This window comes from Bombus pascuorum, chromosome 3 (assembly GCF_905332965.1).
Source record: "Bombus pascuorum chromosome 3, iyBomPasc1.1, whole genome shotgun sequence".
Classification (NCBI taxonomy): Eukaryota; Metazoa; Arthropoda; class Insecta; order Hymenoptera; family Apidae; genus Bombus; species Bombus pascuorum.
The window spans coordinates 2617139-2633065 of record NC_083490.1 but is presented as its reverse complement, the minus strand read 5'-3'; the positions used below and the strand labels follow the sequence as shown (position 1 = coordinate 2633065).

Here is a 15927-nt window from a genome sequence, read left to right as displayed (position 1 = left end):
CTTTAAGGATCTCCTTTCACCGTGGCAAAAAGAGGCGCATAATAGGATGAGTAACGACAGGAGACCAGCCGGTCGTGATCGTTGCGAAAACTTCTAGGCTCGACGTGCCAGCCAAAGATTTATTAAGCTCCATACTATACGCGCGTGCCGCTCGATGGCCACCACTTTTTTTTCCTTGCAATTCGCTCGATGAACGTTATTTCCATGGAATTGTGTTGAACATCCACCACGCCTTGTTTAGCTCGTTTTATGAATTACGACGTCTCTGTGTCGCTATATAAAGCCTCTTGTCTCCTTTATAGCGTGTACTTACGTACGTACGTTGTACGTTTCGTCGTATCCCCCGAAGAATTATAACATCGTGCACGGAATTTCTCACGTGGCGCACGCGACTTTCGTTCGCGCTCGCCTTTCAGCCGTACCGTTATCGAAACGAAGCGGTTAACCGTTTGCAACCTGCTATCTTCTATGGAAATGATACAGTGACAAGACGCGATGGACGATAGAAAATGGACGAGGATAATGGCATGGACTGTAGGTCAATGCGAAGATGCAATCCTTGTTAAAAGTTTAAAGTCCCCTAGGCGGAAGACCCGTTAGCAAAATGGATTCGTACGTTCCCTTCTCTGGGTTTCCTCTTGGCGATATATTCGTTTTGCCGTGTGATACATTCGAGAAAGTAATCGGAATCGGCCCAGCCTTAGCGCGAACGGGCTGATTCGTCGTTTCCCAGAAGTTTGACCGATTTCCGAGATCGTGCCAGATTCCAATCATCGAATCCATCATATCCGTTTCCTGGACAAAAGTATCCGGTGCTAAGACCTACGTCGCCGAAACTTTAAACGAAATTTCTCTTTTTCGCTTGGCAAAATATGGCAAGGAAGGACCCACGCGTTTTTGACTTTTAACGCCGATGACTTCACTCGTAAACACGAAGACATTAGGCGAGCGAATGTAACTCGAATTCGATTCCGCAAAGGCGTTGACATCCTTTCGATATCCTCGTAGATCGCGAGCACGTTTTTGGATTCGATCGATGTGGAAAAAGTAGGCGGACGAGGCATCGAGGAAGGCGAGCCGAGCCAAACGCCGATGCTAATTGCAATTTCCTTCGTTTCGGTCGCCATCGCTGGCTCGTCATGCGACAGCAATGGCGTTCCTTAAATTGTAATACAATACCGTGTTATGTATCGCTGATCGCGCCCGAAAACTGCATACTCGATTAACATCGAATTCTACGTGACGTAAATTTTGTCTTTCGCATAAAACGCGCCAGCAACCACCGTATATGCCGCCTTTCGCTACGTAGAAAGGTCGTCAATTAAAATATTAAGAAGCTGTACCAGTTGTTGAGCGGCATTCGGAGTCATACGCCGACATTCTATGCGAACGAATCAAGGTATACTAGTATTAATTTAAGAATATACGAAATATCCAGGTAATCGCTGAGGTATTGAAAGTCGACCTTGCGGTATTAATTATCGTTCGACCGTGAACGACGTTCGTCTTGAGGTCAGACATAGCGGACACTTTCTTCAAAATTACTGTCGCTATGAGTCAGTTCGACGATTACTCGATTACCGTGGACGAGCGATAACGCTGCAAGTCACAGCTTGCCAATGAAAACGCGATCGAATAAGATTATCGTCGGATGTGTTTTATGTGAACGTTCGTTGAGACGTTTCTACGTTGACGTCTAAATTTACAGGGAGAGAGCCATTTTAAAGCTGACGAGGTTAAAACGTGGTCGATATCGGCACAAAATTACGATAACTATGCTAATTCGCGGTTAACGTGGTGACGCATCGGGGAACAGCAAACGCTCAACAAGTGGGTGTCTCTACTTTCACCATTATCGTAACGGTATACCCCTGTATTCTAATTCCTCTGCGTGTCACCAGTCTGTTGGCCGCGTGTATCGAGTTCTCTCGCGTATAATATTATATTTTCGTTACGATGTGCGCCTGCACGTTCGTTTTCTATTTAGAAATGTAGCTTGCTCGTAATATCCTTATCGTAGTACGTATCATTACGTACGTATTATCCGCTTTATCACCATGCACGTCGCTTGCCATGTATACGTAGAAAATATAAAATTTGTGAAAACGACCGAATCGAACCACGTGGCCCTCGTTGTTCGCTAAATGAAACGCACGATTTTCAAGAACTGTTTCGACGAGTAACTTGGAAGTATCGTGAACGGGTCGAATAGAATCGAAAGTATACACACGATTATCGTTAATTATAAAACAATCCAGAATCGTGCACACAGCTGCATCGTGTATGAATAGTTTCTCTCTTGTGAAACGTTGTTAGGCCATCCGAATGCCAGGTTTATCGTCTAAATACCAGCTCATTTTTCCCTCTCGTCGAATACTTGGCGAATGCATCAGATATTCATCGTTGGCAATCACGCGTTCCTCGATGAAACCGAGCCTCTTCGAAGTCAAACGGAAACTCCTTTTTGTAAATTTCTCAATCCCATTGCCTAGGTATATAATTAACGCGCAATTTTTGATGAAGCACGCAACTTATCTCTACGGTAATTTATTTAACCGCGCGTAGCTGTAAATTAATAACGATATATATATATATATATATATATGAACCATAGGAATTCGAAGGAGGGATTTTCCAAAAGAATGTTTACAACATCGTCGCTTGTCCTATTTTCTACTTTTAATTTATGGAATTGCGTGTCTCGCAAGCGGATCAACGTGATTAATCGTACACGATGTTTATTTTCTTGATGGTCTGAGCGCGGCATTGTCCGGAAATGCACCGGTCTGTACCGGGTTGCGATAAAAATTGGAACGGTTTTATGGAGTGAAAAATTGAAAATCGCCAAAGCGAGACCGAACGTTCGATCGTTTCACCTTTCCAGCGAATCTCTCTGGCCGTCGTCGTGAACGATTTGGCAAGAGGCAGCAACGAGGCTCGCAGTCACGGAATACCGAGCGAATACTCGATCGAATTTTCGTAGAAACGTTTAGCATTTTCGCGAGACCGACGGTTGTGCAAACGCGGCTGTCGTTATTCCGAAATTTCCATCCAGTTCTCCCGATCTGGTTTTATGACTCTAGGATCGCGTTCGTTTGCGAAATCGCGTTGTGCTCCGTTTGTTTCGGTAAGAAGGCGATCGTGAAAGTATAGCACAGGGGCCAAGATGCAAGGAGGCCAGAAATTATCCTGCCACAAGTCATATCAACGTTATTTCTTGATCTTCCTCGAAATTTCTTAAATCGTCGCCTCGTTCACCGAAACGTTTACGATTTTCTGCTCGCCTAACCGTATCGCGGATCGTGCACCGCCATCTCTTTTTTTCTTTTTCCTTTTATATATCACAAGCGAGAATTTGCAAAAATAATACTCGCTTGTTTTACGTTTATAAGAAATTTCACGTTTAGACGATCTACAGTCTATCTTTCTTCTCTCTCGCGTGTTTGCGCATTCGAGCAACGCTTCGATCTAGTGCACGCATGTCGCTGCAGAAACGATTAATTATCGTTACGCGTTCGTCAAGCAACGTCTCCAGGCCTGACAGGCTTTCCCGATGCGATCCCCGACTCGACCGAGGGCGAATTAATTCCCAAGCCGTACGGATTCGCGCACACCTGCGAATTGTCGCTCATGTGATTTGTAGGATAGAGGTTTCGATCCAAGCGACACAGTTTTATTAGTTCCGCAACGTCGAATCGTTTAATTGGAAGTTAATTCTTTACTTAATCGATAGGCTGTTGGTCTCTAAGAGCAGAGTGGTCCTCGTTTTACTGCTACGATTTAATCGACAGTTTAAAAGAGCGAGATTCGAACGCGTGTGCTTGGTCTGCGGTCGAATCAAGCTTGATAAAACTTTGAGAGTGTACAGAACCGTTTGGTAACGCGTTCGTCGTAAGCAAAGATTCCAATACCATTTTCGGAACGCGTCTCTTTGTATACGTATCGTGAAAGAGAATAGCGCGCCTATACAGATTAGTCATCGAGTGAATTTTAATCGAGCCGGTCGGTTAAGTCACTGCCACGAAACAAGATGCAGTCGGCCGATGTGATCGCTGAAAGAATTAATCGAGGAACAGCAGAGATAATTAAAAATGCGTGTATCGCGCGAACGTGCGTTGCTTTCTTCCACTGTAAGCCTCGCCGTAGACCATCGAACCTCGCGAAATTGCAACAAGAAGAGTCGCGAAACCACGTAGAAAACGTTTTTAGCATTATTTCTTGCAGCGTTCCTCGTCCGCCAGACTAACCGGATATTCATTCACGCAGAACGATAGAACGAGTTTCGATAGATCGGAACAGAACGTGCGATTTTCCAATTTCGAAAAGATCCAGGAACTGACCTTGTCGGCCGAACTAAAAAACCATGCGGATTCCGTGTCAGTGGGTTAACCGTGCGAGCTACGCGAACGCTCGGTTTCTACGCTTCGCCGTGTTCTTTTTAACGTTTAGAAAATTGCTGTTTGTCGATCACGGATTAACGAACACGACGAATCGATTATGCTAAACGATTATCCGCCGGTGTACCATTCTTCTTTGCAAGGCCGCGGTGCAAATGCTAAATCTCGAACCATAAACACGCGAAATTTATCGCCCATTCAAGGATCTGCGCACGGTGTAAATCGCCGAAGTGACACCGAGGTGTGAAAACTTTCTTAGCTTCCTCGACCGTGTACCTGTTAACATGAGGAAGTTGACTGGCCACGGATAAAAGATACAAGATATGCGCGGTAGTTTACAAAAGTATTTTGACGTTTGAAAATTTATAGCGAGCCACTGTATACTATTTCGTAAATTCGTATGTCACGAACGTTCTCGGCAAGGATCGACGCGACTCGTTATCTAAGATCGTAACTAATCTCAACATCCGTGAGTTATCCTTGAATTCGCCCGTGGATCGATCGCACACGATAATATCTGCAAATAGGCGTGTACTTGGTAAACGAACGATCATAACGCGTTGCCGAGAAACGATTATTCGGTAGATTAACATCAAGGTTCTCGCGTTTTTAAACAAAGTGCAAGACGAACGCGTTTACATTGTACTTACAACGAGTTCGATAGCGCGCGTGTAATTTCGATCGATCGTTGAACGATCGTCCGATAAATCACGGGACAAACGAAAAAAGAGAAATGGAAGGAAAGGAAGAACGGAAGCAAGAGGAAAGAGCGAAAAGAATGTAATGCGTTATCGCGAACCAAATGCGCCTTGCTAGCGCAGAATCTGACCGTTTAGCCGTCTGACACGCGCGCAACCACCCACGCGAATCGTCCTTCCCGACAGCTCGTTTATCTCGCCTTTTTCGCTCTGAAGATCACCCTGCTGACCTAGAGAACCGAGTGGGTGTATCCTTCTTTTTCCCTGCCATCGTTATTCCAGCGACAATTAATGCAGTCTGCTGGCAGGTATCACCTTGACTCGGCGCGAGTCAGCAGAGTTATGGTAGCTTTTTTCTGCAGGGACGCGTTTCGAATCGAAATCGCCTGCTCTCGGGTCTCGACTTTTTGCAGCGTCGAATTTCGATAGCTCGAGAGACAGAGACAGAGACAGAGAGAAAGAGGGTCGAGAGCGATTAGCAAGGTCCTCGGTGCTTCTACCACGGAATTCCACTGTCGGCTGTCGAGTAACGTTGACTAAAATTAGAAAGTATCATCGAGGAGTACTTGTACCGCGAAAAATCTATTTTCGAATGTATATATTGGGTAATGCAGCGCGCAATACGTTACGAAGTGACGGTTCCAGGAAATTTACTTTCGACGATGGGAGATCAGTGGCCCCTCATTGGGTCATGCAAATTTAGACCGAGTGAACGTCTATTCTCGAATGCGTAGCCCAGGCCCAGTGCGAAAGAGCGAGGAAGAGAGAGAAAGAGAGAGAGGATTTACCCTGTGTGCCTCTCTATCACGACAATAGGGCTGAATTAGCACCACTTTGCGCTCTTTGAACAACCAAACAAGTGGCTCCACTAGCTGGATCTCGAGAAAAATCCATCCATTTCTCTTGGAATTGGTTTATCAACAACTGCCTTGGAATAGAAGGGGCTCGAGTAGACGATGCACAAAGGCAGAAATTGTCGCGGAATTGTCATTCATCGTGTCGTGAATTCGGGTACTGTAGTCTTGTGTACTCGGTTGCTTCAACATGCTTAGTCAGACTGTAACAATGTCCTGCTTTCGAGGAGTGGAGAATTTAACCGATTAAACGATTACGTCAAACTGGTGCGTATCTTTATTCTAATTTTCTAATTCCTCTTTTCTATATCGTATTAATACCTTGTCCTGCTACGTACAACGTACGTACGATGTATTATGAGATAATTTCTTCGTGAAGATTCGAATTGTCGGTCTGAATAAGAAAAAAAAGAAGAAAATGGTCATAAATTCAAGTTGACGCGTAGCAGATGTCGGTGGTACCAGAATTATACGTTGAAATCGTTGTCATAAAGATAATCGCCTCCTCCACGTCGGTATTGTTCGCGCTATTAATCTCACGGCTATCGTTAACGCGGCGAAGAAGCAGAGGAACACGATATTAAGGCGAAGATGAACGAAGCTCGTTGTTGCGAGAAACATGTGCGTTCCGAAAGCAGGTCATCCGCCTCTAGCTCGATTTTACTATTTTTGACCGCTGCATTACCACTTCTGAGACGAGCCAATTATTCGGCCGGGGATCTAGAGGATCTAGGATAGCTGGTCGCGCGTCTTCCACGAAACCAACTTCGTATTTCTTTGCTTTGCTTTGTACGAGAGACTCTTAACGGCTTCATTGTGAACAGCATAAAGCGTAAACAGTCATTAGAAGCTTTAACCTCGAGAGTCAACTAGCGGAAATACCGGTGAATCTGCGTTTCCTGTCATAGCTTTCTACGCAGGAAGGAGCGCTCATTGTCGTTCCGTTATGACGAATTTCGGCGAATATCTTCTCGCCGAAAGATTAAAACGATAGCGACTGTTCAACTTTTACGATCTTCTCGCAGCGATCTGTTGGCTGATGAAAAAGTTCTTGCGTCATCTCTTTATTGCTCTTCTCGAATGATTCATGTATGCTGCTTCTTTCCAAGCAGCTTGTGTCCGAAAGCTTACGAGAGTCTGCGAAAACTCGAACGTTCTACGATCCGAGGTCCACGTTTGAATCGAGTTTGGCTTAGTTTTCGCTCGTATAAGATCGAGTCACACGACCTTTCGTTCCCGAAGCAACTTGTACGATAAAACGTACGAAAACTTTTGAAACGTGGAATATTCTGAGACATAAATTCTACCGATCGTAGTTGATGTTTGTTGTTTGATGCATAGAAGCGCAAGTTCATCGGAATTCCCTCGCGGAATCGTTTCAGCTGGAACGATAGTTTTCAAGCAGCGATGTATAATGCATCGCGCGCATCCCGCCCGATCCGCGCGCTGAATCGCGATTTTTCATTTAACACCCGTGTTCTCACGAATCGACGACGCGACAAACAGCCTCTTCGTGTTCTCCAAGCGTTCATTTGTCGTCGTGGCAGACCGATTCGATTCTCGTAGCGAAAGGAACGAGAGTGGCTGTCGGTGCTGCAGCGGTTCGACGAATTGGTTCGGCCGTTCTAGCATGGGCGAGGCCTAGAACGCGCGTGCACCAACACATTTCTCACTCTCTTTAAGCGTGTTGACTGCATTCACACGCTTTTTTGCGTGCACACAACCGGTAGCTTAAAGCCCATACTGGTCACATGTGTCTACATACCGCAGCGCACACTTGTACCGGGTGTTTGTCAAGAAAATATTCGTTTGTTCTTGAACTAGATTCAGAGTAGAAAATTGGTACGATTATTAACGATACATTTATTCGCTTGCGTAGAGGAATTTTGCTTTTTAATTTCTTCCCTAACGATTTGTATTCGTAGAGCGGAGGTAATTTATTTACGTATGATTATTCACTTTTTTTTTGCGTTGAAAACGTTTAATTTTGACACGGAAGCACACGATGAAAGGAAATACGAAGGAAAGAAGAGCGGAGAAAAAATAAACGACGAGATACTTTCCCTCGTTAGCTGACGAAATGTAAACGAGTATTCCTTTTCTTCGGTCCATTATCAATGATTTTTGTTAAAAGACGTGAATTCTAATTTTTTCCTTGCTAATATTCAATTTCGGGTATATCAACAATAAAAATTTTCTCTATTTAGCTAATTTAGTGGAAAAGAATCGAATTCGGCGATGGTTCGAGCGAATGTGTTTTCGTCCTACCCCCAGTGAGCGACGCGTGTCAGTGGTGTGGCGACCTATCTGGGTGTCGCTACCCTCTTTGCAATTTTTGTCGAACGTGGTGTACGGAATTATACGAAATGTTTGCAATTTTATATTCACCAGGGAAGTTTTTAGCATCCGTACATATATTATCGATTTTTTGCCAATTTCATCGCGCGGTTATTTATGCTTTACGGTCGAGCGATTTATTTGAATCCATCGAGAGAAAACAGTTTATGTAACGGCAGTTCCTTAATTCTTTCTACTAGCTGTAATTTTTCAGTCAGGCGGATTTAAACGATCGTAGCAAGGTTTATTTATTTAATTAAACGTCAAGTAAAATTTCGTTCCAATAAATGGAGTTTAATTAAATGCGATTTTACTATAGCGTATGTGTAAATATTATTCCATCTAAATTTTATAATATGATATAATTTATTTATAATATAAATTTTATAACAAAAATCACTAAATATTATTCGATCGTTCGTATGTATATTTTATAAATTGCGATTAAACTGTTGTCGAGTAAGTTCGGTTCAACTATTCGATCGATCTTCGATTTACAACGTAAATTCTTTAATTAGATACGATTAAATACGTATGAGACCGAGTCTGAAATTCTTTAGACTTAGGCGATCTATTCAAAGCAAGTGTATCTCTCTGTGTACTACGCAAGTACTTACATTCTTCTCCGTGCCACCACTGTGTCGAGCTATATATACTTGGTATGGCCTTCGTTCTCTCAGTTGCATGACAATCATACCTCTCAATCCATTATTGGCAGCCGTTATTGGGTAACGATGTTTTGACTAGCGCGTACGTTCCATACGTTCGTCCATATAAATTTCAATAAAATAAATATCATTGATAAAATTAACAACATGCAAAACCGTTTTTGATCTTCGATTATTGAAACAATTGGTCGATTCGTTTGTTAAGAGTAGATCCCTCCCCCAGTTGAACAACTCTTATAAAACAATTCCAGACACGCGCACAGCCCTCAATCATCCGTCGCAGCCACTTTCTTCTAACTGGAGCTCCTCCTAACCGGTAATTGACCAATGATGTAATTCTTCGAATTGAAAAAATTAGCCTCGTTGCCGCGTGCCTCGAAAATCTTTTCCAGGCCAAGAACCGTCGTTTAAGATAGATTGTTTCATTATATAGTTGCAAATAGCGCTCACTTTAAATAGATACGTCTGAGTCAATTCTGATTCATGCAGATATCTCGAGATTATTACTTTTCAGCTTATATTTATTCCCTTCTTTTTTTTTTTTAAGTAAATTTAGTTTTCAATAAACCGTGGACGTTTGTGCAGATTTATATATCTATGAACGAGAAATAAGTAGAAAGTTTCACTCGTTAGATGTTAAAAAGGAATGCCCTGCTTTCCATATTTTATATAGTTTCGAATCTTGTTAATTAAAAAGGCGCGTTTAAATTTTCCACGATGGTATAAAAATCCGCGAATGGTAAAATTCGCTAAACTTCTCGCTTTATCGCTATAAAATAAAATAAAAAGTTCGACATTCGTGAACTACGGATTATCTCTCGCTATTACTAGTCGGCGATGACACAATCCGCACGAATTCTTACGTCACGTTATCGAGCAGGAACTGTATCACGGAAATTCCAATCGAGTTTAAAGTGGCAATCGTATCATGATTAATGGTTTTTCTATACGTTTTAAGCTGGCAATACTTCTCGTTCAAACGCGGGAGAAATTAATCGACGCGTTGCATCGACCGGCTCCTCCTGCTCGTGGCCACTCGAAACAGTCCGCTCTCTTCCGCCTCGACAGAATGGCCTGGCTTGTGATCGATGTAACGACGCTCATTGTCCCGTAATGAGTCTGGGAGGGACAGGATGCTCGTGTACGCGTATTTTCAACAGACACATGCACGAATAGACGTATGAAACGTACTGTTCGATAGACGCGAAACTTGTGAATCCTATTAAATGGAGAAACTTTGATCGACTCGTATCGATACTTCCCATTTATTACTTTGCAAGTGGCGTTTAGATATTACTATTCTACGCACTAGATACGTACATATTATCGTTCGGTTCGAACGATCGGAAACATTGTATTTCTCGAATGAATTTAGTTTCGATAGGGGCGAAAAGATCTCTCGATAGACTCTTCTTTCTTATTGCTAAGAAATAAAATATTTGATACTCGACGAATTTATACTTGTAAATCGATGCGTTTTACGATGGTCCATTCGATGGCGTAATAAATATGTATGAAAATTTGTCAAGCTAATAGATTTATACGGTGACCCAATATTTCTGAAATTAAACACTCGCAGATATATAGTGGACGTTTAGCAAAATTATGGTAACGAGGTTATCCAGAAAAAGAAAGTGTATTATCATCTTGCAGCATCGACGCATCGTTCTTCGAGCACGACCAGTCTCATCTCATCTCTCTCTCTCTCTCTCTCTCTCTCGTCCATTGGAACGATTCGCCTTGCGAACGAATACCGATTCGAATTCGATCGTGGACGACTCGTGGGACAGAGAAATATGGTCTATCGGTATTGGTAATGGGTTCAGTAACAGGTTCGACCGCGTTGAACATGACAAAGAGGCGTTTGCTTTTGTGAGTCGTGCTCGTTTAAACGAAGGACGGATGATAAAGCGGAATCCGATTAAGCTTAATGGAGAGGGATTTAATCAAAAGACGGAGAACACGGGGAGGGGGTAGAGAAGGAGTCGCGGATATTCAGGATGAAGAATGAAAGTTTGCGAGGCAATTAGAGGCAATTTCCGGTCGGCAGGGGCTCGAGTGATTCGCGCGGTGGAAACATTCGCGATCCTCGGTCGTTTTTCTCTCGAACACCGTTCACGAAGCGTACGAAGAGACAAAGAAAGAGATAAAATAAGAAGAGAGAGAAAGAGAGACAGAGGCAGAGGCAGACTGTTTCTGTTTGAACCCTTTGCTCGAACGACTTGTAATTTTGTTGCTGTCCGGTCGGCGAGTGATACATTAAAAAAAGCAGCAGGCTCGATCGTTAGCCTAATATTAACATCCATAAAGTGCAATCGCGTGTAGCGCGAGACGCGCGAGCCCTCGTACGTCTGGTTCGTATCAAATGTTTAATTACAATATAAAGCGGCGAGCGAGCGGTTGCGGTTGCCGGTGCTGCGAGGCATTTACTTTTGGCCGAATAAGGCCGGTTTTAAAAGCCGTTGCAACGGGGGATGCGCGCTGTGTACTCGTATTTCGCGCCAATTTATAATCTTGCTCGCTCCGATGTCTTCGTATCGCAGCGACGGAAAGAGGAGAGAGAAACGTTACGAGGCGAAACACGAAGGCTGCGAGAGAATCGAAAAGAAGCGGAGGTGGAGGGTGGCGAAAACGAAGGAAACGAAGCGGAGGCCGTTCGCGATCGAACGGGTACAACGCGAGATGGAAGGGAGAAAACGGAGAGAGACAGACCGGTATAATTACGCAATTTAGATTCAGTTTTACGATTCCGGTTTGACTTTATTAAAAGCGAGAGTGGGCGTATATACGCGAATTCGCCCTTTCTCCGATCGAGAGTAATATCAGTACCTTGCCGGTCGTGAAAAAACTTGGTCACAGAGATAACGCGCTTCTCGTTTAAACGAGAACTTGGTATATACGTCTCGTACGGGCATCGCTCTTATACCCGCGACGAGCTGATGAGAATCGTCCTGGATATAAAAGGGACTCGTAACGCGAGCCGCCAACGTGTATCCTCGACCATTCCTTTTCTTTTAATCGCGTTTTCATCTACCGATCTATTAACCGAGAAAACACGCTCGTGGATGGTCGCAGAACTCACGGATTTTCTTTTTCTCTCGTTTCTCTCTCGCTTCGAGCGTTCTACCGTGGAAGAAGCTCGATCTTATCGCCGGACATTATCCCGGTACGTATCGTCGTTTAAATGTATCATAATTTGCAAAGGAAACGGCTTACGCGATAGAAAGAAACAGTGTGACGACTTTGTGCGTTCGATGATCGTTGAGAAGGTGGTTGCGCGTATACTTACGCGTAACTTTGCTCGAGCGGTAAGTCGCGAAGAATATTATTCCACTTGGACGAAACGAACGCACCGAATTCCTGAACGAGGCGCGCGCCAGCCACGTTACGCTGGAAAAAAAATTCGCAATATGATTAACGGTACGCTCGGCGTGGTGCTCATCGACTACCGGATTCTTCCCAATCATACCGATCGTATCATCGATCCTGGGTGATCGCACGCTCCGCACCGGATCGTCCGACTCTGCCCGATTCCCTTGAACCGTCGATTATTCGGTCGAGAAGAAAGAATCTCGCTCGCGTCGCTTGCCCCGCGTCTAGCGATTGCTCTCCTCTTCCAAGCCGTTCCGAGAACGACGATTAGAAAAGATCGGCGTCGGGTGTAAGCTTGGCTGTTGTAAACCGAGATTAAATTGCATTGTCCGACCCGTTACTGTGCCAGCGATAATTGCCACGCCGGCGTAAGGTTACCAACGAGGTCGCGGGTTAAGCACAGTGGGCAACCACGAACTCGTGCAACACATTACAATTTTCGTTTGCCTGGCCCCGACGAATCGATACTCCTCTCGCGGTTACCATCGTCCGGCTATATGGCTCGATTTAAACTTCGATTAAACTTGTTGGCTTTGTTGGAATTCATCGAAGGCGTGGATCGAGGCGAAAACGTATGGGTAGATGGAATATAGTTGTACTTTGCAAAGCCACGTGGTTATTACCCACTACCAGACTCCGGCTGCACGATTCTTTGGATTATTGGATATCCCAGTCAATCTGATAATTTCCTTTCATCGATCACCGAGCTTTTAATTTCCGGAGAATTCGGAGAATTTCCGACGGTCCATACGGTTGCAATTTGTCTTCCAAGGTTTTCGAGCGCCGATCAATTTTAACGGCTTTTACTTTTACGCGTGCAACGCGTGAAACGTATTGGAACTTTGTCACGAAATTTCCATCATTTCGTATCATCGATCTACGATTTGTATTCTATCGATCGATCGATATCATCGAAACAGATATACGATTGTATCTGTGAATCGCGCGCGTGTCCATTAAATATAAATTACGATACGAGACGCGAAAATCGATACCGGAAGCTAGGATTCTCGTCGCGACTGTTTATCGTTGCTACACGTTTATCGAGCATCTGCCATGTCTGATTGCAGCTACCTGGTGCGTCTCCCGGAGCTATTTCGTCCGTGGTTGCTCCCGTGCTATTGAAGTATCGGGTCTGCAGGCCTCGATTGTTGCTCGCTGGGTCCAGAGCGGAGATCGATCCTGCCGCCGATGTTGCTCTGTTGCACGGAGAAGTTTTGCTGATCGAGGACTCCGCCAGACAGTACGATCCGATAGGAGGTGAGTTTCCACCGCTTCGATCCGACTTTATTCGCTGAAAAAGTACTTGCTCTCTACGCTATCACCGTTATTGACGCGTACGTCGATACACGAAGCTTCTCGATAGCTGCTACGCTCTAACCGGTGAATCAGTGACGCGATCGTCGGCTTTTTGTTTCTTCGTGTTACAGATACGGACAGACGATACAGAGCTACGGAGAAGCTTCTTCATGCCGAGGAGGAGTACCACGAAGCTCTGTGCAGCGCGAAGGAGCTGTACGCGAGGCCGCTGGCGCGAAACTATCCCGAATTTCACGATGTTATCTTTCAGCCGCTCGCGGATCTCTCGGTGGTCACTTCCGAACATTGTCAAAGGGTGAGTGCGATTTAAAGAATTTTGAATCGAAGCGGCGAACGTCCTTGAAGAACGACACGCGCCGGTCTTCTACTCGGATGGTAGAGCTCTTCTTATCGACTGTTTTCTGACCTAATCGCAAGGCTGACTGAAGCTCTCGGTTGAGAGATGGCGGCACTCGAATCGAGCCACGTTGTTCAAGTTAACGCGGCACCTGTTACTTCCACCACGTTGCGCCTTTCTCCTGGCGTGTCGCAATTACGCTTCGCTCTTCGATCCGCGCAACCTTTCGCGAAAGGGAATTCCTCGCGATGGCGGATGCGACGATTTTTCGTGCTAAACGCGTATCTCTTCTTTCCATCGTTTTTCCTCCAAATGAAAGAAGAAAGAGAAAACCCTATGCCTTCGAGGCTCCTTGCTCCTTAAATTCGAGGATTTAGATTCCATGTTGCGCACAAACGTTTCTTTCTCGTCGTTTTTTCCCATCTTTTATACTCCCATATCGATTATTCTTTCGACGGTGAAAAGTGCTCTTAACGTTGCAGGAAGGTCGAAAGAACCTTTTCCTCTGGAAGAAATTTTCTAACAGAGAAGTACGATTCGGTCGAAATCGAGCGAAAAAACGCGCGAGAATCGATCTCACGGTTGCGTAGGTGTTCGCTTAATGCAATACGAATACAGTACGAAAGATGTGGACACTTGCTCGAAATTCCACTCGAACAGCCCTCGTTAGAATTCAATGTCCAGTTAGTTAGCTGCGCGAGCGTGGTGCGTTTCTTGTACAACAATGTAAACACCTAGCGAGAGTAGCCAGGAGGCAGAACTCACAGCTTACTTTGGTGCGCAGACCAGTCTCTCTGGATCGGTTGTAAGAAAGCGTAGAGAGATGATGGTTGGTCGGGCGGGCAAGGTGTTTTCACTAAAAACACCGTGGAAAATATGGTGGTCAGACAGAGCGGATACTGATAAGGCGATGGTGCCCGGGGCTCGACGAACATTGGCTACTCTGGATGCAACGGTGGACGTGTTTTCTTAGGGCTGACAATAAAGAGGATGGCTGTCCTTCGGATGTAAACACAAAGCCACGCCGGCGGAGCTGGTTAACGAGTCGGGATGAGCGATGACGGTGGTTAGCATCCTCATAAATATTGACTTTTACAAGACGCAGCGAGAGTTCGCGAGGATGCAACGGCGTCGTAAAGTGAAAAAGCCTCTCTTCGCGCCGGCGAAAGATCGTTCCGCGGGATTCGAGCGAAACCGACTCGCCGAGGAAACGCCTACCTTCTTTATTCCGCGCGCTGAGACGCCGATGGTCATCGATAACGAAGTTCTCGCGCAAAAACCGTGCAAATATACGCTCCGTTCCCGATGCATCTCGCACCGAGACCGAGACACCGATCTTTTTCGCGCGAAATGATTATTACGATTCGCGCGTGGATTAATTATAGCAGACACGTACAGGCAGGCTCTCTTTCGAGTTTATTCGTTCGGTCGTTGCGAAAGATATTTTCGAGAACGCCTTTGGTTATGGAATATCGCTCGATCTGATTCCAACTTGTGCAACATGATCACGTACAGGGTGTCCAAGGAAAAGCGAAAGATACGCGAAGAAGCGATACAAGCAATACGCAACGCGATCGGAAACGAAACGTCTACGATGGAACAGGAACGATCGTCTAACCAGCGAATAGATTTACGTTCGCGAAAACGGCATTTTGTCGTTCGAACCTGTAATTTGTCGGTTGGGACGTTTCCTCCTAGGACACCCTGTATTCATTTTTCGTTTTGCTTCTCGTCGTTGCTCTCGAACAACGCGCATCGAAGATAATTTTAAATTTAAGTTAAATTTATGACATGGCGATAGCTATTTACGGGTTTCCTTTTATATTCGCCATTCTCTCTCGGAATGATTCATCCGAGCGATTTGACTCGATCCATCGATGGAATCCGACGCTTTGTCATAGAGTTACACGAAAGGAAAGACGGTGTTTGCGAACGTCAGCCATC

The 15927-nt window shown here is 44.8% G+C and overlaps 1 protein-coding gene across 2 annotated transcripts in view; it reads left to right on the top strand.

Annotated features, from left to right (window-relative positions):
* LOC132904944 (rho GTPase-activating protein 20-like) overlaps positions 1-15927 on the top strand; it is a 179372-nt gene that overhangs the window by 27668 nt on the left and 135777 nt on the right. For both annotated transcript variants that reach the window (XM_060955796.1, XM_060955795.1), the window contains exons 2-3: positions 13397-13586; positions 13757-13941. In XM_060955796.1, coding sequence (XP_060811779.1) covers positions 13397-13586; positions 13757-13941 — 375 coding nt within the window. The remainder of the gene's footprint in view (positions 1-13396; positions 13587-13756; positions 13942-15927) is intronic.